Below are 26,278 nucleotides of genomic sequence, written 5' to 3' on the forward strand. Positions count from 1 at the left end.
GAGGACCAAGAAATGGGGCCTCATCAAGAAGAAACAGAGCTGGTAGACTTAGGAATTGGCAATGGAAAAAGGGAAGTAAATATAGGTACAGGTATTACCGCACTTATCCGTGAAGAATTAATAATCCTGCTAAAAGACTACCAAGACATCTTTGCTTGGTCATACCAAGATATGCCCGGTTTGAGTTCTGACATTGTACAGCACCGATTACCTCTAAATCCCGAGTGTTTCCCGGTAAAACAGAAACTGAGAAGGATGAAGCCCGAGACATCCTTGAAGATAAAAGAAGAAGTGAAGAAGCAATTTGACGCTGGATTTCTGGCCGTCGCTCGGTATCCAGAATGGGTTGCTAACATCGTACCGGTTCCTAAGAAAGATGGGAAAGTACGAATGTGTGTGGATTATCGGGACCTGAATCGGGCCAGTCCCAAGGACAATTTTCCTTTACCACACATCGATATCCTCGTAGATAACACGACCAATTTCACTTTATTTTCCTTCATGGACGGTTTCTCTGGTTACAATCAGATAAAGATGGCGCCCGAGGATATGGAAAAGACTACTTTCGTCACCCTGTGGGGGACGTTCTATTACAAGGTGATGTCCTTTGGACTCAAGAATGCCGGGGAAACTTATCAACGGGCCATGGTAGCTTTGTTCCATGATATGATGCATCAAGAGATCGAGGTCTACATGGACGACATAATTGCTAAATCTAAATCCGAGGAAGAACACCTTGTCAACCTGCGGAAGTTGTTCGAAAGGCTTAAGAAATATCAATTAAGGTTGAACCCCGCTAAGTGTACCTTTGGGGTCAAATCAGGGAAATTGCTTGGTTTCGTTGTAAGCCAGAAAGGGATAGAGGTAAACCCCGAAAAGGTGAAGGCTATCCTTGAGATGCTAGAACCCCGTACAGAGAGGCAAGTCCGAGGTTTCCTGGGACGCTTGAATTATATTGCCAGATTCATATCGCAGCTCACCGCCATTTGTGAGCCGTTGTTCAAACTCTTACGCAAAAACCAAACTGATCGCTGGAATGAGGATTGCCAAGAAGCTTTTGGAAGGATCAAAAAGTGCCTTATGAATCCTCCCGTGCTTATGCCACCAGTACCTGGAAGGCCTCTCATTTTGTACATGACAATCTTGGACGAGTCAATGGGGTGTATGCTGGGGCAACATGACGAATCCGGGAAGAAAGAGCGCACTGTTTACTACCTAAGTAAGAAGTTCACGACCTGTGAGATGAATTACTCCTTGCTTGAAAGAACGTGTTGTGCTTTAGTATGGGCATCCCATCGCCTAAGGCAGTACATGCTGAGCCATACTAGCTGGTTGATATCCAAAATGGACCCGGTTAAGTACATCTTTGAAAAGCCAGCTCTCACGGGACGAATCGCCCGGTGGCAAGTCCTGCTATCCGAGTTTGATATAGTCTACGTCACCCAAAAGGCGATAAAAGGAAGCGCCTTAGCAGATTATTTGGCTCAACAGCCTCTTAACGACTACCAGCCCATGCATCCTGAATTCCCGGATGAGGACATCATGGCCTTGTTTGAGGAAAAATTGGACGAAGATCGGGACAAATGGACCGTATGGTTTGACGGAGCGTCAAACATTTTAGGTCATGGCGTTGGGGCAGTGTTGGTCTCTCCGGACAATCAATGTGTACCTTTCATAGCCAGGCTAGGATTCGACTGCACCAACAACATGGCCGAATATGAAGCATGTGCCCTAGCCGTCCAGGCAGCAATTGACTCCAATGTCAAACTACTCAAGGTGTACGGCGACTCAGCGTTGGTAATCCATCAGCTGAGAGGGGAATGGGAAACTAGAGATCCCAAGCTGATACCCTACAAAGCCTATATCAAGGAATTGGTTAAGACCTTCGATGAGATCTCCTTCCATCATGTTCCCTGCGAGGAAAATCAAATGGCGGATGCACTTGCTACGTTGGCGTCTATGTTCCAGCTAACACCGCATGGGGATCTACCCTACATTGAATTTTGGTGTCGTGGCAAACCCGCACATTGTTGCCAAGTGGAAGAGGAACGGGACGGAAAGCCTTGGTATTTCGACATCAAGCGATATGTCGTAAGCAAAGAATACCCGCCAGAGATTGCCGACATTGAGAAGGTTGACAGCCGGTTTCTTCATGAGCGGAAGCATACTGTATAAGAGAAATCACGACATGACACTCCTGCGGTGTGTGGATGCCAGGGAGGCAAATCACATGATCGAGGAAGTCCATGAGGGCTCGTTTGGAACACACGCCAACGGGCATGCTATGGCCAGGAAGATCCTAAGAGCAGGTTATTACTGGCTTACCATGGAAAGTGATTGTTATGTCCATGTGAGGAAATGCCACAAATGTCAAGCATTCGCAGATAATGTCAATGCTCCACCACATCCTCTGAATGTCATGTCCGCCCCTTGGCCTTTTTCCATGTGGGGAATAGATGTCATCGGGGCCATTGAGCCCAAGGCCTCGAATGGTCATCGCTTCATCCTCGTAGCGATAGATTATTTTACCAAGTGGGTCGAGGCAGCTTCCTATACCAACGTCACGAGGGGTGTGGTAGTTAGGTTCATTAAGAAAGAGATCATCTGCCGATATGGTTTGCCAAGGAAGATTATCACGGACAACGGCACCAACCTGAATAACAAGATGATGGGGGAAATGTGCGAGGAGTTTAAAATCCAGCATCACAATTCGACACCCTACCGGCCAAAGATGAATGGAGCCGTGGAAGCGGCCAATAAGAATATCAAAAAGATTATCCAAAAGATGACCGTGTCATACAAGGATTGGCACGAAATGCTCCCATTCGCATTACACGGTTACCGAACTTCAGTGCGAACGTCAACTAGGGCAACGCCGTTCTCATTAGGTATATGGGATGGAGGCTGTGTTACCGTTTGAGGTGGAAGTCCCGTCATTAAGGATCTTGGCAGAATCCGGATTAAAGGAATCAAAGTGGGCTCAAACGCGCTATGACTAGCTCAACCTCATCAAGGGTAAGCGCTTAACGGCCATGAGTCATGGGCGCTTATACCAGCAAAGAATGAAGAATGCATTCGACAAGAAAGTATGTTTGCGCAAGTTCCATGAGGGAGACCTTGTGCTAAAGAAAATGTCCCATGCTGTCAAGGACAATCGAGGGAAATGGGCCCCGAATTACGAAGGGCCTTTTGTTGTGAAGAGGGCTTTCTCCGGAGGAGCCCTGGTGCTTACCAACATGGATGGTGAAGAGTTACCTTCACCCGTGAATTTTGATGTCGTCAAACGATATTATGCTTAGAATCTGGGGCAATTAAGGATGTCGCTGCATGTTCTTTATCTTTATGCGTTTTCTGGATTTCCCCCAGGGATTTCCTGTCTGTTGTATCTCTCGTTACAATCTTTCAAAGAAATGAACGTGGATTCGAGGCTTTAGTCCTCACGTTAGTTTCAAACCTTGCGTTGATTTGTGATCACCTGAGCCCTTCCGCTCAGTTCATGGGATGCCCCAAGCGCTTAATTAAAATTGAACCTGAACCAACTTTCCCTAAAATTTGCTGCGTTTGAAAACATTCATGCATACGCATACGCATACGCATACGCATGCATATTGTTGTGGTAAAACAGGGGCAGGATCATCTTGAGCTACCTTCTGGGGTAGAGACAAAACATGAACAGCAGAAACCAATCAAGGTAAGACAGCGATGCGGTCAAGATTGGCCACACCAGGTTGTTTCCTACTTGCAGGTACACAGGAACGGATGCAAGTGGGGATGGGGTCACGACCGACTGATCGTCGCCCCTTTCTCCACGCTAAGCGAGCGGAGAACGTCGCTGCAAGGCAGCCCCGTATCCTTTGTATTCGCAGTTTTCTTTTACTTTTTGTTTGTTTTAAAAATAAGTAATCAATGCCTAACTCTAACTTAAGTAAGTTCAAGTTAAGCAAGACGCTAAACCATGAGGAAGGAGGGGGCATGGTTAATGTTCCTCTCAAAAAAAAAATGCAGGTTAGCTCGCCTGGGCGAGCCACCCCTGCACCAAAATATAAAGATGACGAAAGGGGGGACGTTTTTGCATTCAAAAACTTCTTTTCCCCCTTTCAAAAGCCATACCCACGGGATTTACGAGTTTGCAGCCCTAGGGTCATCATTTTTCGCCTTTTTTGATTCCGTTTCACGCTTTTGTTCATCACCAACAAGTAAGTATTCCATCCCTAAGCTTTCTAGCTTTTCATTGGTGTATTTTGATCTCCTTTTGGTGCTCTAAAATGTGGGAATGTGCTCAAATATGTGGGGCAATTTTGGTTTGTTTTCTTGCTTGATTGGGTTGGATTGGGGGTTTGTAAGGGATGGCCCTAGGCCTATAATGCATTTTGAAGCAATGGGGCATGCCACATTGTCCCCGTTCTCTTGCTATTGATGCCTAAACGCGCGCCCACCAAGTGTTCGGTGAAATGCCTCAATGGCATTAGCGTGTGACTTTTGTAAGGAAACAACCCATGGGGCATTTTGGTTTGTACATATTTTCTATTTTTTGGGACATGTATTCATTCCCGAAAAAGGCTAGAATAATTGCCTCACATATATACTAGGCCTAGGAACCAAAGTTTTTATGCAAAAGAACACAAGAGGAGGTGCATGTTGGGTAAAGTTACCCTTTTTGGCCAGCGATCAGCTATGGGCCACGCTACAATATTTTCCCTATGCCTAGATGGTTAGGAATTTTGCTCATCATGAATGTGTAGGTTTAGAATAGGTAGCAAAATACCTTTGGCAATTTACACTTTGGGTATGGTGGCAAAATACTTGGATGTATGTACATATAATTTTTGGTAGTCAAAATGTCTCACAAAAATCTATAAATATGTTGCATGTTATGTAAAGAAAATACATTACAAAAATACCTTTTAATTTGAATACAATTTTAGTAAGCAAAAGAAAATATACTTGAATTTGCATGCGGCTTTAGGTAGTAAAAACACTTGAAAAAAGCATGAAATGTAGCACCTTATTGTGTAGATAGTCAAGATTCATCATGAAGTTTGTGTATGTATAGGTATTAGAAATACCAAGATGTGCACGTATGCAATTTTTGATAGCCAAAGTGCTTAGAGTATGCATGTATGTGAATTTAGCAAAGGAAATGTGTGTGATGTAGGTAACAAATACACCTTGGAAGTACATGTGAATAATCTAGGTAACGAAGGTGCCTTGATTGTATATGGGTGCATTTTTCTTAGTTATAAGAATGTCTTGTGCAAGTGAACGTTCGTAAAGAAGTGTGCGCATAAGCTTGCTCTAAATTTACATTGATGTTTGTATTTATTGGAGGGGGTTGTATGCCATTTTTGGTTTAGGGGTAGCATTTCTTGGTAAAAACTAACTTTCCAAATGTTTGCCTTCGCAGGAATGGCCCCGAGGAAGCTTGCCTCAAAGAGGTCCAGGAAAGACAAGGCGGCCGAAGGAACTAGTTCCGCTCCGAGTACGACAGTCACCGCTTTAGGAGCGCTGTACACCAGCAGCGCTTCGAGGCCATCAAGGGATGGTCGTTTCTCCGGGAGCGACGCGTCCAGCTCAGGGACGACGAGTATACTGATTTCCAGGAGGAAATAGGGCGCCGGCGGTGGACATCACTGGTTACTCCCATGGCCAAGTTCGATCCAGAAATAGCCCTTGAGTTTTATGCCAATGCTTGGCCAACAGAGGAGGGCGTGCGTGACATGAGATCCTGGGTAAGGGGTCAGTGGATCCCGTTTGATGCCGACGCTATCGGCCAGCTCCTGGGATATCTGTTGGTGTTGGAAGAGGGCCAGAAATATGAGTATGGCCAGAGGAGGAACCGGTCTGATGGGTTCGATGAGGAGGCCATCGCCCAGCTGCTATGTATACCGGGGAAGGATTTTGCCCGGACTGCTGCAGGGAGGCGAGTGCGAATCATGCGCACCAACATGACCACCCTGACCCAGATATGGATGACGTTGCTCCTCAGCAACATCCTGCCCAGCGATCATAATTCCGACCTCCCCCTGCCGAAGTATCAGCTGGTGTACGCCATCCTGACGCGGATGAGCGTCCATGTGGCTCAGTTAATCGCTGATGCCATTTATATTTTTGCAGGTATGGCGCCTACCAGGCATCCTTTGGATCCAGATAAGTCCAACAGGGCCCTGGGATTTCCCTCGCTGATCACAGGACTCTGCCAGTCATTCGGAGTCCCCGTTGCACCTACCAAGGTAATTCGGCCGCCCATCACCCGGGCTTTTATTGAGAAGTACTGTACCCAGAGACAGGCTCAGGGTGATGCTCCACAGGCCGCAGGCGCGCCACCACCACCTCATCAGGCTGGCCAGGCTGGGGCATTTGACATGGAGCAGTATTTACGGCATTTGGTTCGCCAGCAGGCGGCCAACCACCAAGCACATGTACAGACCCATGATTGTCTGTATCAGATGAGCCTCAGCATGCAGAGCCAGGGCTTCGCTTCTTTTTCATGCCCTACTCCAGACCAGTTCAGGGCAGAGGTCGCATGGCCCGGAGATTGGCCCGAGGCCCAAGCAGGAGAGGCACCCCCAGAAGCTCCCGACGGTGGAGAAGAGGCCCACGAGGACGAGGAGATGGCCGATTTGCTTGACTTCTTGGGAGGGAGTGGAGATACGTGACTGGGAGATCCCCAGATTCATGTTTTCTTTCATATTTCTTTTATCATTTTTATGTTATGTTATTGTTTTGACTTGAGAGACTAATGTTTGTTTTTGTTGTTTCGATTGTCATTTGTACAGCGCATACATTTTTGTTTGGATTGTTGCGTTAGTGTTTATATGTCATTACTATCAATGATGCTTGAAATTTTGGAACCGTGTAGAGTTCTTCGTTTAGGAACATCGTCAAAAAAAAATAATATATATAATAAAACAAACAAAAATCATGATAAAAATAAAAATAAAAATTAAAAAAGGGAAAAAGAAAGCAAGTAAGAAAGAAGAGAGCAAATAAGGAAAAAGAAAGCAAGTAAGAAAAAGAGAGGAAAAAGAAAAAAATAATAAGTTGGTTAGCTGAAAAACCGACATGCTTTTGAAAAGAGATGACTTCCAACTTTTCTTTGAAAAAAAAATTCATTGATCATAACTAGTTTTTGAAAAAAAATGTGTCTACACTTGAAGGGTGAATACTGTGAAATTTCCCCGGACGCCTGAAATGGACTCGGATGAATGCATAAATTGATAAAAGAACATATTTTGGAAACATTGGGTTGATTTAAAATAGAGGAAATGAATCCTGAGCCCTAGCATCACATGACCATAAAAATTTGACACTTGAGTGTCCCATAGGTGCATGCATGACCAATTTTGCATAAAATTTCCAAATCATCATTTTTGCATTTGTGTCATGGAAATAATGTGGGGCACCCCTTCTATCCTTGAACCAAACCAAACCCCGCCATGTATCATGCCCAGTCATTCTACAAATCTTGAGCCAAAATCCTGACTCACCATAAACCTTGACCCAGGGTGAGAATGTCAATCCTTACTCTCAGAGACAAAAAAGAAGAAGAAAGGAAATTTCCAATCAAAGAGAAAGAAAAGAAGAGGAAAGGAAATTCCCAATCAAAGAGTGGGAGAAAGAAAAAAGAAAAGAAAGAAAATTCCCAACCAAAGAATGGGAGAAAGTAAAAAGAAGAAAGCTCCTGGTCAAAGAAACCAGAAGAAATGTGCAGAGAGATCCTTGGACCAGACAATATCTGAGCATATACAGAATTGTCACCAAATGAACAAAAAAGAAGGAAAGGAAACCATGACCTAAAGTGGTCTTCTCCCTCTGATTACCAACCAAAATCCTGTGCGTCGGGGACTTGTTCGCCTCGCGCAAAACCAAAACAGAAAAGGAAAAAGCCAACAAAAAATCAAAAGCCAAAAACACACAAAAGCCGAAAAACCCATCAAGAAAACCCATTCCCAAGGGAAGTCCTATTGATCCATGATCACGCATGTAATTTTTGATTTGATAGGAAATAATTTGCAAAGTCAAGTCATGACATATCTATGGTTCGGAATTAGGATAAAACACTTACCTATGCGAGATTGATACACTTTGAGTGGATTTCTTCTATTTTTTGTCGAACCCAGTGTTTCCTCTAAATGGTCATTTAGAAACGAAATGCTAATATCCAAAATCTCATTTATGGCTATGGGGGATTTCATCAGCAGACTCTCCTTCCCTGGTAGACGCATTGTTTGTCACTCAAAAAAGCATATGCTGCTCTAATCATTTGGAATATTTGTCTCTTTGCTAAAGCATGTTTGCATTTTAGTGGAGAAAACACCGAGACTTTTTCAAGTCTCACAAGTTATCCAGAACTACGTAGATCTGAGTTCCTCATTGGAGGATACGTAGGAGCAAAAGCCTCGCTTTTGTCGACCACACTGCTTTCTGTTACCATGACCCAAGAGCTGGTAGCCTGCGGAGACACCTTACGGTTATCCGCACCTCGAGTGTGATTGATAAGCGGAGGCCAATATGGTCATCTACGCCCTTTTCGGAGATGTAGGCATCTTCTGGTGGAGACTTTTTCAAGTCTCACAAGTTATCTAGAACTACGTAGGTCTGAGTTCCTTATTGGAGGATACGTAGGAGCAAGAGCCTTGCTTTTGTCGGCCGCCCCATAATCTTTGTCATACTGACCCTGAGGTCATGTGACATGCACCCTTGTGTCATCCAGAGGCGGCGGGCCCAATGATACGCGGAGATACCTTACGGTTATCCGCACCCTTTTTGTCATCCAGAGGCGGCGGGCCCGATGACACGCGGAGATACCTTACGGTTATCCGCACCCTTGTGTCATCCAGAGGCGGCGGGCCCGATGACACGCGGAGATACCTTACGGTTATCCGCACCCTTTTGTCATCCAGAGGCGACGGGCCCGATGACACGCAGAGACAAAATTTGGTCATTCTGCACCCTTGTGTCATCCAGAGGCGGCGGGCCCGATGACACGCGGAGATACCTTACGATTATCCGCACCCTTGTGTCATCCAGAGGCGGCGGGCCCGATGACACGCGGAGATACCTTACGGTTATCCGCATCCTTGTGTCATCCAGAGGCGGCGGGCCCGATGACACGCGGAGATACCTTACGGTTATCCGCACCTTTTTGTCATCCAGAGGCGGCGGGCCCGATGACACGCAGAGACAAAATTTGGTCATTCTGCACCCTTGTGTCATCCAGAGGCGGCGGGCCCGATGACACGCGGAGATACCTTCCGGTTATCCGCATCCTTGTGTCATCTAGAGGCGGCGGGCCCGATGACACGCGGAGATACCTTACGGTTATCCGCACCCTTTTGTCATCCAGAGGCGGCGGGCCCGATGACACGCGGAGATACCTTACGGTTATCCGCAACCTTTTGTCATCCAGAGGCGGCGGGCCCGATGACACGCAGAGACAAAATTTGGTCATTCTGCACCCTTGTGTCATCCAGAGGCGGCGGGTTTGATGACACGCGGAGATACCTTACGGTTATCCGCACCCTTGTGTCATCCAGAGGCGGCGGGCCCGATGACACGCAGAGATACCTTATGGTTATCCGTACCCTTTTGTCATCCAGAGGCGGCGGGCCCGATGACACGCCGAGACAAAATTTGGTCATTCTGCACCCTTGTGTCATCCAGAGGCGGCGGGCCCGATGACACGCGAAGATACCTTACGGTTATCCGCACCCTTGTGTCATCCAGAGGCGGCGGGCCCGATGACACGCAGAGATACCTTATGGTTATCCGCACCCTTTTGTCATCCAGAGGCGGCGGGCCTGATGACACGCGGAGATACCTTACGGTTATCCGCACCCTTGTGTCATCCAGAGGCGGCGGGCCCGATGACACGCCGAGACAAAATTTGGTCATTCTGCACCCTTGTGTCATCCAGAGGCGACGGGCCCGATGACACGCGAAGATACCTTACGGTTATCCGCACCCTTGTGTCATCCAGAGGCGGCGGGCCCGATGACACGCGGAGATACCTTACGGTTATCCGCACCCTTGTGTCATCCAGAGGCTGCGGGCCCGATAACACGCGGAGATACCTTACGGTTATCCGCACCCTTTTGTCATCCAGAGGCGGCGGGCCCGATGACACGCAGAGACAAAATTTGGTCATTCTGCACCCTTGTGTCATCCAGAGGCGACGGGCCCGATGACACGCGGAGATACCTTACGGTTATCCGCACCCTTTTGTCATCCAGAGGCGGCGGGCCCGATGACATGCAGAGACTGACATAGTCTTCTGCACCTTTTGTTCCTCCGGGAACAACAAGTCATTTACATGCGGAAATTTTATGGTCACCCGCGACCGTGTCAACCGAGAGGAACGAAATTAGTGTCATACCCTAATTTCGTCCGGGGACCTTTGCCTGATGACATGCGACCTTTCTTTGGTCCTTGTGAGGTGCTTGGCACCCATCATTAGCCAATTTGTGAAATTCCGGGAACAACAAGTCATTTGCATGTGGAGATTTTATGGTCACCCGCGACTCTCGTCAAATCGAGAGGAACGAAATTAGTGTCTTATCTTTACTTTCCTTTTATCTCCAATAAAAGACAAGTAAAGAGGGGAAACTGTCATACCCTAATTTCGTCCGGGGACCTTTGCTTGATGACATGCGACCTTTCTTTGGTCCTTGTGAGGTGCTTGGCACCCATCATTAGGCAATTTTTGAAATTCCAGGACATGCCGGAAAACCAAAAAAATATTGATGCACAATCCGTAAGTTTCTGTGACACATCGAAAATCAAATGGAAGCATCGTTGCATAACTAAGTGAGATTCCGTATCATTCCGTAAGTCAAAAAGGGGATGATTATGTAATCCGCAAGGTTCCGTAACATTACGGAAAGAAAACAAGTATCGTTACGAAATTCGTAAGTTTCCATAACTTTACGAAAAAAGAATCACCAAAAAAAAGCAGAGGGAGGTGTACTTAGTAAAAATGGGGGTGCAAATAGCACCCAGGCCCACTTGAGCCCTCCAGAATATTCCTCCAGAAGGTTGTTGCTTCTGGAGGAAGCAACCTGGCTCGCCCGGGCGAGCTGGGCGGCAACCACCTCCCCTATTTTGCTATAAATAGGGGAGGAAGTGAAGAAGAAAAGGGTTCAGCCCCTGAGGCACTTCTCTCTCTTTCGAATTTGCTTGGAAAAATTGTTTCCGTGAAGAAAATATAAGCCGAGGCGCTTCCGAAACGTTTCCGTAACGTTTTCCGTGAAGAATTTCGCAAAGGTTTCAACCGTTCTTCGACGTTCTTCATTCGTTCTTCATCGTTCTTCGATCTTCAACGGGTAAGTACCTCGAACCAAGCTTTTCGATTCATTCTATGTACCCGTAGTGGTCCACATTGTGTTTTGTGTATTTCTATTCTCATTTCATTTACTTTTTATACCCCCTCTTGACGTGCTTAAGCCATTTTACTTAAGTCATTTCTCGCTTAACTTAAAAATAAAATAAATTTCCACCGAACGTTTGAATTGTATTATCCATTAACTTCGGTTAAAATGAATTCCGACCGTTCGGTCGTGCCGTAACCACGTTGGAAATCAAAAAAGAGGTAAAAAATAATATAATAATAAAAAAACATCTTTTAGTAAAATAAAGCGGAAAATCAATCGGACGTTTTCTCTTTGGGATTTCTCATTCTTAATTGAATTGACTAATAACTAAAGTGAAACTAAGGCTAAAATCAACTCGCCTAGTCAAGCTCGTCCACAAAAATAGGTTTTTGAAGTTTGTCATTTCAATTTCTCACTAAGTAAAATGGACCATTTTTAAGGTCCAACGCCTTAAAATGATCACCTCTTAAGTAAAAAAGAATCGCTTGATAAGAAAGAACTACGTAGGTCTGATTTCCTCATCGCAAATTGAGGAATACGTAGGAGCAAAGGGAAACACCCTTGTCGACCACAAAAAAGCAAAAAATATAAAAAAGGTATAAAAGATATAAGTACATAAAAGGGAACTAAAAATTAAAGTCATGTTTGCACATTCGATTAAAGGCTGCCGTCCCTTGGGACGGACGTGTGGGGTGCTAATACCTTCCCCGTGCGTAAATACAACTCCCGAACCTTTCACTTAAAAGTTCGTAGATCGCGTCTTTTCCGGTTTTTCCGACGTTTTCCTCAAATAAACGTTGGTGGCGACTCCGTGCGTATTCCTTTCGTGGAACACGCATCCCGCGAGTCTCGCGTCGCCCTCCCGCCGAAGGGTAGGTTGCGACAGACACCAAACATATGTCGGTCATATTGGCGAAGGGGTAGTCACCAAACCCTTCAACAACTCTCAATCTCTCTTTGATGAGATCAAGCTTTTCTCTTTTTTCCACTACAGTCCCCCTACAGAGAAGAGTAGTGGTTGCATCGGGCGGGGTTGAGAGACTCCCACGATATTAAGCTGAGGCAAGGCATTGGGTGTCATCCCTCAGTGGGGAAAAGGGGTATGAGTCGATGTCCCCTTGGGCACGCTCCCGAGGCTCTTCGTGGGTGCCCCTATAGGCTGGGGAGGCCGCCTTTCGAAGGTAAAAGGAACGACATGGTCTGTGTTCTCATGCATGGCAGGTGGCGTAAAGTTAGAGGGTAGACTGTAGAGGTAAGCACTTCAGTAGTACCCCAAATGCGGGCTGTTGGTATTCCCCAATGTGTCTCTTCCACATCCCACCATATCCGGGGCAAGTTGATGTGCTATATTTTCTGTAGACGGAAGGATCGGGTTTGCTTCAACGGCGGCGCTGGCAGTAGCAGCTGTGGCTGCATTACTCTCTATTAATCTTTTCATAGCTAGCATGGCTCCATCATGGAGGCCATTTGATCTTTCAGAGTCGAGATGCCAGCTTTCATCTATTCTTGCGCTTCCTCTATGTCATCCATAGCCCTAGATCTAGAATGGGTTCGATAAGGGTGCCTTGGAGCGAGCTTAGTTATTGTGCTTACTAGCTAAAAAGACAAAATATGGTGAGTATGCAACAAGGAATTCAAAGATGAATGCATTGGATTCACACAGGTTTTTAAGTAAACTCATGGATTTAAACCAACCTCATTTTATTAGAGAACAACAAGGTTTTAACTAGTCAAAATCAGAGTGACAATACAATTGCCTTAAGGGCTCCTAATTATGTGAGCCATTAGATCAATCATATGCTGGAAATAGTTGAGGAGCCCATGAATTTCTTCGGAGGCCGAGTACACGTCTGCCTTTTCTTTGGCCTTAGCTAGCAGTTAGGGAAACTCTTGACTTCCATTCAAAGTAAAGACAAATCTGTCCATCCACATCTTTGCCTCTCTATGCAATGAGTCGATCACCCTTTCCCTTGCTTCCTTTTCCGTTGATACCTTGGCGTACTCATCCCCTAGCCTTTGCTCATGAGTTGCCATTAGGTTTAGCTCTTCTTTGTATTTATCAATGATGGCCAACATATTTCCTTTAGTCTCACTTAACTGTTGGGACAAATTTCTTTTGGACATAAGACATGCCTTTAACTCGTCTTTCAAGATCATGCCTTCGACCCGTGACTAATCCCTTTCATCTCTTCGGAGCTTAAGCTCATTGTTGCTGCCCCATAAAGCTCCTCGGAACTTGTTTTGGCCGTGTTCTTCCTTCCAGACCCTCATGGTTTCTCATTCCAAGGCTTCGATGGTGGAAATATTGATGTCCTTTAGTTCATCGTACTCTCTTCAGACTTTGATGGTTGTTGACTTGAACTTCTCTTTGACTGCCCGGGCTCTTTCAAGCTCCACCTTTAGGGCTTGTACCTCTTCGCTTTCTTCCAGAGCTTCAGCCTCTTCGTCTCTTGCAGCCCTTAGCTTTGGGAGCCAATCCAATCCTTGTGTCCGGACTCTCGGCCATTCACGATAGCCACCGATGATCCCATTACTGCTTCCCCTAAGCTCTTTGTCCTTCCTTCACACTGCATCCTATGCCTTACGAACTCCTTGAAGTACCCTTGTGTTGGGGTCACTGAAACCCTGTGCGATGAAATGCGTGCTGTTTTCCTCCAAGGGCCCTCCTCTCATGGGGTAACTAAGCTGTCTTATGGTGAGGATGGGATTATAATTAATACAACCCCTTATTCCCATCAAGGGAACATTTGGAAATCCTTCGCACGAGGACAAAATCTCGGTTCTTCCTTCCTTCCAACAAGGGAACCAATTAATGGATGCCTTTTCCATGCTAGCCAAGAGTTGGTCCTAATTCGCCTTTCCTTTCTCGGCACACGAGCGATGACCTTGTAGCAAACAAACGGGCCTACCTTCTTGGCGAAAAAAGTGTGAAACCAGCCACTCATAGAGAGTCGATGTACAACAAACAATTCTTGCGCCGCTCTTTTCACATCTCCGAAGATCAAAAGCGCCAACATGTCAATAAAGGAAGTCCATTCGCCTTGATTTGCCAAGGCCTTTGCCTTCTCCTCCAAACACCTCCATGGTACTTCGACTACCCCATTTCGGTTTTGCTTTACCCAGTCCAATTCTTGTGCTGAGATTTTCACTACCTTGGCAACTCTAGCCATGGAGGGATAGAACCCTGAGAAAAGATATGGCTTCCTCCCTCCCAGCGGGCATCCCAGGATTTCTTCAAACTCTTCCACCCTAGGCACTAGCTGGAAATCCTCAAATGTGAAGCACCTCAGGGGTTGGTCATAATACTGGGTAAGGGATGCAATCGCTTCCACAGAGACTTCTATCGTAGCTAGGTCCCAAATCTTACCATAGGCTTTGCGGAAGGCTTGCCGTTGAATTTGACCCATCAATTGCACCAACTCTCGTAAATTGGTGATCTCTAAGCTCTTGATTTTGACTTGATAGTACCTTTTCTTGAACAGAGGTATTTGATTTGATCCCATGTTTACTAGAATGAAAAGTCTTGTTTGAATCCATACTCCGACATCTATCATTGGACGAATGCATGGAGAGATGCTTATGTGGTGCATGACACAAATGTGTTTTACGAACATGAAAGCCCGAAAGATTATCTCTTCTTACTTGCAACATTTAAGAAAGTGATATGGATCTTTTGACTCCCTGTGGCAAAATGATGAGACCAAATGCATCACATGTGTGACGATGCAATACAGACATAAACGCGTAGATAACACGAAAGAGAAATGTACAAGCATGGAAAAATCATCAAACAAACATATTGCAGAGACGCACATGAGTATGACATTAAAAGGATATGCATGGCAGTGTTAAGGAAAATGAAACACGCAGCGTGTCCGCTCCGTGCCACTATTTCAGGAACCTAAATGGGAGGAACTAAAACACATTTAGTGATAAACCCCAAGGTGGTCATATCTAGCTTTCAATGGTTTCTAGAGATATCATTTCCTTTGATATCAATATTGTGGCAGTAAGGACTACCAGCGACAACATATCATCAAAGAGAAAAACTCTAGATGAGGCTTCACTATCATCAAGCAAGTTGAAGACTTAGCATGACCACAGATTCACCTCTGCTTCCTATGTTCCCACGGACCCGGGTGTAGGGCCTTTAGCAAACTCACCGTGTGTGCGAAAAAGTGTAAGTATTTGTGTGCCTCAAATGAATAAATATTTATCCCATGCATACATTAAAAAGTACACTAAAAACATTCAAGATTTATATAGAAGAACATAAGAGAAATAAAAGGAAACCGACAAAAGGGAAAGTCATGATATTGCAAAAGATTTAGAAGGCCTAACTCTCTAAAAATAGTCCCCAGTGGAGTCGCCAACTATCACAACCTATCCTTCGGTGGGAGGGCGACGCGAGGCTTACGGGTGTGTCTTCCAAGGGAGGAAAACGCGCGGAGTCGCCACCAACATTTATTTGAAGAAAATGTTAGAAAAACCAAAAATGGGTCTATGAACTTTATGTATGAAAGGTTTGGGAGTTGTTTTTATGCACGAGGAAGGTATTAGCACCCTACGCGTCTGTCACAAGGGATGGCAGCCTCTAATCGAGGGTTCAAAAAACTATGTATTTTCCATCTTTATGTTATCTTTTTTGGCTTTTTATGTTTTTTACTTTTTTGTGGTCGACAAAGGTGTTTCACTCGCTTCTACGTTTTTCTCAATTGCGATGAGAAAATCAGACCTACGTAGTTTTTTACGAAAAGCAAGAAAGGTATGCGGGGTGTTGATTTTAGACTTTTAAATGGTTCGTTTTCACTGATAAAAGTTAAAAGGGACCGTTAAGACGTTGGGCCTTGAAACGGTTTCAAATGACCCTTTTGCGGGCAAATGCTTGATTTGTGAGTTGATTTTAACATTGGTTTCACTTGATTATTTCTCAACTCATTAAAGAGGACTTTCAAAGTAAAATGTTTGGTTGGCAGTTATTTTATTATTTTATTATTTTTCTGATTTAACCAAGGTTACGACATGAACGATCGATTGGATTTTATTTTAAAGATGATTAGATGAGATTACAACACAAACGATCAGTTTATATTCATTTAAACATTAATTAAGTGAGGTTATGACTTAAAAAATCGGTCGAAACTCGCTTAAAACAAAGAAAAAGAATACCAAAAGTAGAAGAATGAAGATGAAAACATACAAAGCAAGAATGGACCCCTAAGGGTGCATAGAATGAATTCAAAGCTTCAAAATAAAAAACTAACCGGTTGAAGATCGATGAACGATGAAGAATGGTGAAGAACAACGAAGAATGAGGAAGAATGTCCATGGAATTGATCATGCAAACATCACAAAAGCATTACGGAAGCACCTCAGCTTGGATTTTTTCCTTCTTTCTTCTTTTCCTCACCAATTTTAAGTGAAAACTCAATGCCTAAGATGTTGAACCCTTTGAACTCAGCTCCCCTCCCCTATTTATAAAAAAAATGGGGAGATGCTTGCCGCCCAGCTCGCCCAGGCGAGCTAGATGCTTACCCCAATTTGACCAGTTCACCCCCATTTTTCGTATTTTGCTCATTTCCTTCCGAAACATCGTGAAACTTTACGGCTTACATGGTGAAGAGTGTTAAGCATCTCAACTTGACTGGCAAGAATTTAAATGGTTGTAAACAAATGTTCCCGGATGAAATTAGGGTATGACACATAGCTAACAAATTTTATGTACAAAGAGTGAAAGAAGTAGACCTTAAGTTACGTTGTATGTACAGAGAGCTAATGAAATTATTAAACTTACAAAAGCCACAACCATAAAATGTTGTTTTGATGTTCTCCTTTCAAAAGTGTAAAACAGACCCACAAGATAACGACAATAAAATCTTTCAATATGCATTATATACCAAGTTTCTCCATGCTCTATAATAATTTGATAATATTCCAATGATACCATGCATTATACCAAGGTAGGTAGTTGTTATGGGGTTATTAATTAGAGACTAGGGCTGGGAGAATAGAGGGAAATAATCAAATAAGCAGGGGTTGAATATGAAAACTATATAAAAGAACCTCAGAGAAATATAGTGCAAACATCATGACATTAAGAGCAAAAAGAAGAAGAAGATTGTCGCAACCTACCCTTTTGCGGGCGAGCGAGGCGAGGCTCACGGGTGCATCTTCCATGGGAGGAAAATGCGCGGAGTCACCACCAACGTTTATTGAAAGGAAAATGTTAGAAAAACCAAAGGAAACCGGTCATAAAGAATATTCCAGATTCGGGAGTTATCTTTATGCTCGAGGAAGGTATTAGAACCTCTCACGTTTGTCCCAAAGGACAACAACCTTAGATTAGAGTTGTGTGAAATCATGTATCTAAATTTTTTGTCTCTTTTTATTTTTGAGGTCGACAAAAGCGGGGCTTTTGCTCCTACGTATCGTCCATCGAAGAGGAAATCAGACCTATGTAGTTCTTTCAAAAGGGGCGAATTAAGTGATTCTTTTTACTTGGAAGGGGGTCATTTAAGGCGTTGGACCTTAAAATGATCCATTTTACTCGGTGATTTTTGCGGACAAAGCTTGATTTTGTGAGTTGATTTTAGCCTTAGTTTCACTTTAGTTATTAGTCAATTTAATTAAGAAAGAAAAATCCCAAAGAGAAACGTCTGATTGATTTTTTTGTTTTATTTTACTAAAAGATATTTTTTGATTATTATATTATTATTTTACCTCTTTTTTGGTTTCCAACGTGGTTACAGCATGACCGAACGGTCGGATTTCATTTTAACAGAAAATAACAGATGTTACAATTCAAATGATCGGTGGAAATTTATTTTATTTTTCGATTAGGCGAGAAAATGACTTAAATAAATGACTAAAGCACGTCAAAAGGGGGTACGAAAAGTAAATGAGATGAAAATAAAAGTAAGCGAAACAAGTGGGGACCACCAAGGGTACATAGAATGAATTAAAAAGTTTGATTTCGGGAACTTACCGGTTGAAGACCGAAGAACGACGAAGAACGAACGAAAGACGGCAGATAATCTTCACGAAATCACCCACGGAAACGTTTCGCACGTGTTACGGAAGCGTCTCGGCTTGGATTTTCTTCACGGAAACGATTTTTTTCACTAATTTCAAGTGATCCTCAGATACCAGGAGGGTTGAACGTTTTTCTTCTTCCCTCCTCCCCCTATTTATAGGAAAATGAGGGAAGAGCTTGCCGCCCAGCTCACCCAGGCGAGCTAGGTTCCTTCCTCCAGAAGGCGGTGCCTTCTGGAGGAACACCCTGGAAGGCCCAAGTGGGCTTGGTTGCTATTTGCACCCCCCTATTTACTAAATACACCCCCTTCCTTTTTTGCTGATTCTTTTTCCATAACGTTACAAAAATTTATGAATTCCGTAACGATACTTGTTTTCCTTCCGTAATGTTATGGAACCTTACGGATTACATAATCATTCCTATTTTGGCTTTCGGAATGTTATGGAACCTCACGGATCGTGTAACAATGCTCTTTTTTGACTTCTTGCATGTTATGGAACTTTACGTATTGTGCAACAATGGGTGCCAAGTACCTCGAAGCGGTCAAGCAAAGGTTGCATGTCATCAAACAATGGTCCCCGGACGAAATTAGGGTATGACAAAGATAAAGACACTAAACAACATGTATAAGTATCCATGGTCTTACATATATAGAAGCTTATTCAATCAAGAACTTAGTCCAACATGATTGTAATTTATATTTTTTCATCATCCATACCTCAACCCTTTCATTATCAACGAAGTTATGACATAAATATAGACATCCTTTTATTTCCGTCAACATTAAACTAAATATTTTACTTTTAACTTCCATGGTTAAATCATGTGGCAAAGGAATCTCTAATAAGCTTCATTGTCTCAAAACATAAGCAATAATTGCATCAAAATGCTTCTTATTAGACGTCAAAGCCAACCAATGAAGCGCCCCATTCAAAAATGGCCTAGGTGGTGTCAATGTATACCCAAAGTTACCCTCAACTTTCTCCCCTCTGAATTGGTTTTGCTGGAGAAAAAATTGATTCCCCAAATATGCATGCTACTAGGGTTAGGGTAGATGGAGAAATCATAATCAATCAGAGTTTGATTGGTGGGTGCAGCAGCTAAGTGAGATTTTACAAAATGAGGATCGAAAATGAAGGAAAGCCATGATTTACAAACACATTTGAAACGCAAGAGAGATTTGATTGGCAACCTCAATAAATGTTTAGCTTAATTATTATCATGATTCATGAGTCCAATGTCGTTTTGAAATCCATTACGCAACAAATTTACATAATATGTATGTATTCCTTCAAGAACCAAGGGCAAAGGGACCACTATATAATATAAATATTCTACCTTAGAGTTCCCTAACAAGACACTGGAATTTTATTACTAAACACCATGATATTCCATAAAATGCCCCCTATTCACATTGGAGACAATAGAAGGGAGCTAGATAGAGTTTAGAACTCAGATCTTTTGTTGTATATGAACAACATACTAGAAGCTTGTTGCTTCACAAAATGAAGTAGAAAAGGAATGAACCATGCCACTTTGATATATCCTTGCATGCTCTTATTAAATTCTGACCACGCATACTTTGTTTCTTACTAAAATATTTTCAGTCATGTCTCAACATGGACTTTGGTGATTAATTAATGTATCAGTGAAAGCTTAGTTACAATAATAGTATAAAAAAGGTTCATTAGATACCTTAACAGCATGTTCAATTCCCCATTCACATGACAAAATGCATTGCATCATCAAAGGCCAGTTTTAATTAAAAATGGTGTATTAGTTGAAAAGTAGTTGCAACTACTTTTGCATTCTGGTGTATTAGTACTCTTCCCAGATGCCTGATTCATTTGATTGAAATATTTAGGATTATAACATGCTAAGTTGCTAGATTGTACCCTAAACCACCATGTCGGATTGCGAATCCTATACTACAGAAAAGTACAAAACACAAATAGAAATTTTAACAGCAAGACTCAAATTAAATGCATCAGTGAAATGGAATAGAGAGCATAAGAAACTTACCTTTCACCGTTGAGTTGAACTGGAAGCTTTCTATCACAGATCGTAGCTCAGAAATGGTAACCGAATCACAGTTCACACATTTAACATGTAATGTAAAACATCAACTACTTCAAAATGAGATTGGATTATCGGCATAGACAAAAAACTGAAACAACACGTACCACACACAAAAACAAACTTATAAGCATATCTACAAACACTTCAAATTATGCTAAAGTACTATTTTTAATGTTGGTGCGAGATTTTTTTATCTCAATGGTTGGCTAAACAGAAGGTTTTAGAGGTGCTTCAACCACATTGAAGGAGGGAGTCAAGAATTCCTATGATACTTACACATAGCCATGCAAGGTGAGCCAAACCACCCCCCCCCCCCCCCCAATTGCATATGCTGGAACAACATATGGATAAAATAAAAGCAAGAAGCTAAAACTCAGCCATGGTATTGAATACAAAAAAGATGTAGGGAAGATAGAGTTTCAAAAAATAAGGTTGCAGCAAAATACCTAGGTGTAGTGGCGAGGTGTCACGGTGGTGAGCTGTCACGATGGCTGCAGAAGGAGATAGCAGAGTTGTGAAGACGGAGAAGAAGAGAGCGCGAGGAAAATAGGGTTCGCGTTCTAATATTTTTAAATGTAGCTTCAAAGCTTCAACATCAGTTTTCAATACAAAACCAATGTTAACCAATTGATGTAAACGCTAACATCAGTTTTATTGAAAAAACTGATGTTAGCTTATTTTTAAATGTAGCATGGCCAGGCATGTGTCTGTTTTGTGGAAGGATATTGTGAATTTCGACATTGGTAATATGGGTGTCAAAACTCTTCCTTCTGAGTATTTAATGCAGTTGCATACTTGTTCAGGGCTCAAAGCTGAGACCCTTGGTTAAGCTAAAATGATATCATACCAGTTGATTCATGTGCTCAATCGTAAACTATGTTTACACCCTAAGGTTGCTCGAGATTACAAAATGTCTTTTGGTTTTTTAATATTTACAACCACCTCCCTTATAAGAGTCTACGGTATAATGTTTTTCAAACAATTATCTAACGTGAATTGTAATATTTTTTACACAATTAAAAGGAGTAACTGTATGGGTACGGAAAAAGGAGGAATATCCCAACTTGACGAAATCTCAACAAGATGTTAGTGTAACTTGTAGAATCTTTTATTTATCTCAATCAAATGTTTGGATATATAAGAGCTCATATTCATTAAACCAATGACGAAAGATAAAAGAGTTGACATTTTATTGCCTCTATATTCTATCTTGCATCTAATTGCGTTATCGAAAGTTCATTTGATGAGCATAATTTGCAATTTACTTCAGTTATAATTGTCTCATTGTAAAAGGCAGGAACCGTTGGTTCTGGCAATAATTTCTCTCCATTCAACATTGGAACCACTGATGACATATCTGGTCTGTGTTCTGGTCTTCTTTGTACACATAATAAGCCCACTTGTATGCATCGTATGACTTCAAATGGTCTACATTGTTCTTCTAACACTTTATCCAATAGGTCTAGTGCCCTCTCTTCTACCCATAATCTCCATGCCTAAGATGGTGCGAATAAAATTAGTGAATTGGAAACAATTCAAATCAGGCTAACTAGCAAGTTAGTCAAACCATTATGCTTACATGTCCAAGAAGATTATGGCAGTGTTCTGGGTCTGAAAATTCCCTGTTTTTCTTCCCACTAACAATCTCTAGTATTATTACACCAAAACTAAATACATCTGATTTCACCGAGAAATTCCCACGTACAGCATACTCAGGAGGCATGTAACCGCTACATATATGATTTTCAAAGCAAAATAAGTATAAAATGAAATATCAAAGAATCTTAATCAGGTAGCAAGTGACTTACTAAGTTCCAACCACCCTATTGGTCTTTGCTTCAAATTGATCTTCCAAAAATGATCGAGCCAAGCCAAAGTCGGATATCTTGGGGTCCCAATTTGAATCCACTAAAATGTTGCTAGTTTTAAGATCTCTATGAATAATCCTCAGCCTTGAATCTTGATGAAGATACAATAATCCGCGAGCAATGCCACAGATAATGTTGAAACGCTTACACCAATCTAGTAACTTGCCTTTAGTTTCATCTAGTAAAATAGACACACATATTTAGCATAGTTATAGTCTCCATAATTTCATAAACTATATATACGAAATAAGAACATTGACAAAGATGTTTAGAATAAATTGTATAGGCTCCAACCAAAAACAAAGTAGTTCAAGCTTTTGTTGGACATGTATTCATAGACCAACATTTTTTCTTCTCTTTCGATGCAGCATCCAAGAAGCTTTACAAGATTACGGTGCTGAAGTTTGGCAATCAAGGCTACTTCATTTTTAAACTCTTCTAACCCTTGACCAGAGTTGTTTGAAAGCCTTTTCACCGCTAATTCTTGTCCATCTTTCAATGTGCCCTGAAAAAATCATATGCTAAAGATAGACAGTTTCTAGGGAAAATATAAGTTCTAGACATCAGTTTCATTCATCACCTTGTATACTGGTCCAAAGCCACCTTCTCCAAGCTTGTTTTTGGTTGAATAGTTTTCAGTGGCATTTGCTAAAACTGACAAATCAAAAGTTGGCAACTCGATGTCTTCTATTCCCTGTTTATTTTTGTAATGCTTGTTTGAAAATTTCCTTGCAACCCCTGATTTGTTGGAAAATAACAGTATATAAACATTCACACTAAATATTGACCTAATACATTTTATTTTTGTGCCTAATTGTCTGTGTTGATTAATCTCTATAATAAATAACATATACTTACTTGGATTCTTAATCATCAATATGCATATACTTGTGATGATTAATCCAACGATAGTCACACCAACAGTGATTCCTGCTATCTTTTTCTTGTTTCCATGGCCAACATGATCTGAAAGAAATTGTAGAGCAAGTCACAAACTATAAGCAGTAATCAGCCCTACCTAGAGATTAATTTGAATGTTCTCACAGCCCTACCTACTCCACCTTTTCTATTAAAATAATGCAATAATCAACAAGAAATCCAACGTGAAAAGAAAGCAAAGAAATTCAAGTCAAAAATAAAAATCAAGACAAAAATAAGCAACAATCAGCCGCAAAAATAGAAAGTGTTTAACTCATCATTGAATGTTCTCACAGCCCTACCTACTCCACCTTTTCTCTTAAAATAATGCAATAATCAGCAAGAAATCCAACGCGAAAAGAAAACAAAGAAATTCAAGTCAAAAATAAAAATCAAGATCAAAATAAGCTATCAATTGATGGAGTACCTAATTCGGAAGCAGGGACTCTGATATACAAGTCTTGACCCCATTGAGAAAATTGCATCATGTCAACTAAAGTATTAAACCAAAGTAGACAGCCACTTCCTCCATCACGAATATCTAAATTTGCATAAGCTGTACAAAAACAGTTTTCAAGACATGACTTGCGACATTCATCAAGGTTCATAGTCTTACTAAACCACGATGAAGATGTATCCGGTATTTTCAAGTGTGTGTACTTGAAGAAGCCGTCTGTATAACTGTTTTCACAATTTGATTTATTCCTTGGAACACAACCATCGGACCAAGATGCTATATTCCATTGATCAGGAGACTTGGGAACATAACCTTTCAGGCACTCACAAGTTGCGTAGTTACCATCAAAATTGCAAATAGAATTTGTACCGCACATAGCATATTTGCCGCATTGATCCACTTCCCCCGATGAAAGGACTGGCCGTGTACGCGTTTGAGTTGTCCAAAACAAATTCCTTGTAGTTCCTGAAGGAGTCAGTGTGTATATGCTGAAGACTGATCTATCAAGTAGCTGGATCTCAGAATACCCCTCTTTTCCATTGAACCAAAAAGTTTGTGATGTATTTGGAGTTTGAAGCGGATATCCAACCCATGATTCGCCATTCCAAGGCCCGGCTCTAACCATAATCTCAGATCCTTTGAGCACAACATATTGAGGATATCCTCTAAGGTCAATTTTTGTGGTATATTCTCCCACGGCCGGATCATCAGCACTTTTCCAAGATGTTATTAACCTTTCTTCACCAGTTTCCAAGTTCCCTCCAATCTTCATTCCTGGGATCAATGTATCACTTGGATAATCAAAACTCTGCCACAAAACACTGTTGGTTTCGCGTCCATTTTTCACTACAAAATTTGCAGAATCCAAGAGATGAGCAATTGGATTATTCCTTGCTTTGCTTGGTATGCTGGACGACCAAATGGTGCTGTTTGCAGCATCGAAAATCATAAGGACCCCTTTTTCGTTGAGTTTCAGCACTCCAGATTTATTCTCTAGAGGTGTATTTCGGTTAGCCACCCACACTACTGTGAAAGGGGATACATTTGTGTACCATATACCCAAGTATCGTCTTGTTGAATTTCCGGGACTGAAGAAACCCACTTCAGTAATTCCACGTGCTGAAACCAAAGTCTCACCATCTCGGATGGATTGATTCACTTCTAAACTGTGTAGTGAAGTGCAAGTTTCTGACAAGTAGGATAATAACAAGAACCAAATACATAACATTAAGGTGCTATGCATCATTATGTTGTTGAAGCAATATGATTACTGTATTAGGGAAGATGGCGTTCTTGATTATGCAGAAGCAGAGGGATAATAAAATAAGAAAAATTCAATTGAACAGTTGTGGAGATGTGCAGAATAGTTTCAATTGTTGTTAAAAGAGAAGACGGCTTTTTTGCAAAACTAATATTTATTAGTTTGGTAGAAAGAAGGCCTAGAATTCTCTACATTATCAACATACTGAAGAGAGGACAAGTAATATCTTTTAATTAGAGTAATTACCATTATCGTCCAATTCAAAATGTTCACTCACCATCTATCCACATTCGTGGTTAATTCTGTTTCACAAGCGGTTATGAAAAATGGATATGATTGTATAACTGTCAATGTACGTTTAATATCATCCACTTTTGAGGAACAATTAATTTTTCCAATAAGCTCGTGATATTATTAACACTCGTGAAGCAAAATTAGTCGTACTTGTAGGAATAGTTAAAGTGAAACTGACATAAAGTTTAACGGCATTAAAATTTGAGTTAAGTTATTAAAGTGAAACTTCAACCTTTAGTAACGAAGAACACAAAAAATATCAACAATATCATACTTCAATATTTTTTCCACTAAGAAAGGTGCATTAACAAACTTTTCCTTATAACTTAATTTCTCGGATGAATGACATAAATACACGTACGTGTCATGTCATAGAGCGGTAAATTGATCAAGACCGAGGATACCATTGACCTGACTGAGATTATGACTCTTTTGGTATCTGTACATTGTCCTTCATCTTCGTGGTTCAGTCTGATCCATACGACACTAACCTAAATATTAAAATTGTTAATAAATGGACTTACAACGACAGCTAATTGACAATATTGACGGCAGCCAGCGCAGACAAAGGTAGCATTCGAGTAACTAAATAAATGCCTTTTAATTATTTATTAAATATATTAATAACATCATTTTCTAACATTTTTTAAATATTTGCATTAATTAAAATGGGATTTAAATAGGTTTTATATTTCTTATAAATATTCAATTTTTATGTTTATTTCCTGATAAATTTTTTTATTTGTTAATAGTGAATAAAATAAAATTTTCTAATTTATTATGGAGCAAGTACTAAATTTTCTAACTTATAGAGGAAAAGAAATATAAAAAAACAAAAATAAAATTATTCAATAAGGGACTCAACTCAAACAAAATTTTTATAAATTATTTTCAAATTATGAATTTTTTAAAATAAAAAATATTAAATATTTTTAATATTTAATTTTATATGTACTTATTTTTACTATGTATTTTATTTCGATATAAATTAATAAATTA

At 41.5% G+C, this 26,278-nt stretch overlaps 1 protein-coding gene across 1 annotated transcript; it reads right to left on the minus strand.

The window, feature by feature from the left end:
• Positions 1-21,567: 21,567 nt before the first annotated feature.
• On the minus strand, positions 21,568-25,173 carry LOC114380531 (G-type lectin S-receptor-like serine/threonine-protein kinase At4g27290). The gene is made up of 7 exons (XM_028339631.1): positions 23,695-25,173; positions 23,208-23,315; positions 22,930-23,087; positions 22,644-22,854; positions 22,290-22,527; positions 22,061-22,211; positions 21,568-21,977 (listed from the first exon to the last, which is right to left on the minus strand). Exons 1-7 carry the CDS (start codon positions 24,968-24,970, stop codon positions 21,687-21,689), a joined length of 2,433 nt encoding a protein of 810 aa, XP_028195432.1. The 5' UTR covers positions 24,971-25,173; the 3' UTR covers positions 21,568-21,686.
• Between the last annotated feature and the right edge of the window lie 1,105 nt (positions 25,174-26,278).

The sequence above is a fragment of the Glycine soja genome, chromosome 12 (assembly GCF_004193775.1).
Source record: "Glycine soja cultivar W05 chromosome 12, ASM419377v2, whole genome shotgun sequence".
Classification (NCBI taxonomy): domain Eukaryota; kingdom Viridiplantae; phylum Streptophyta; class Magnoliopsida; order Fabales; family Fabaceae; genus Glycine; species Glycine soja.

What these genes read in the sequence shown, in the direction of transcription:
- LOC114380531 (XM_028339631.1), bottom strand. Translation starts at nt 24,970, where the DNA reads ATGATGCATAGCACCTTAATGTTATGTATTTGGTTCTTGTTATTATCC. An exon ending in AATAGGGTGGTTGGAACTTA is followed by an intron (nt 22,212 to 22,289) that starts GTAAGTCACTTG and finishes TCATATATGTAG; the next exon opens with CGGTTACATGCCTCCTGAGT. An exon ending in GCCATAATCTTCTTGGACAT is followed by an intron (nt 21,978 to 22,060) that starts GTAAGCATAATG and finishes GCACCATCTTAG; the next exon opens with GCATGGAGATTATGGGTAGA.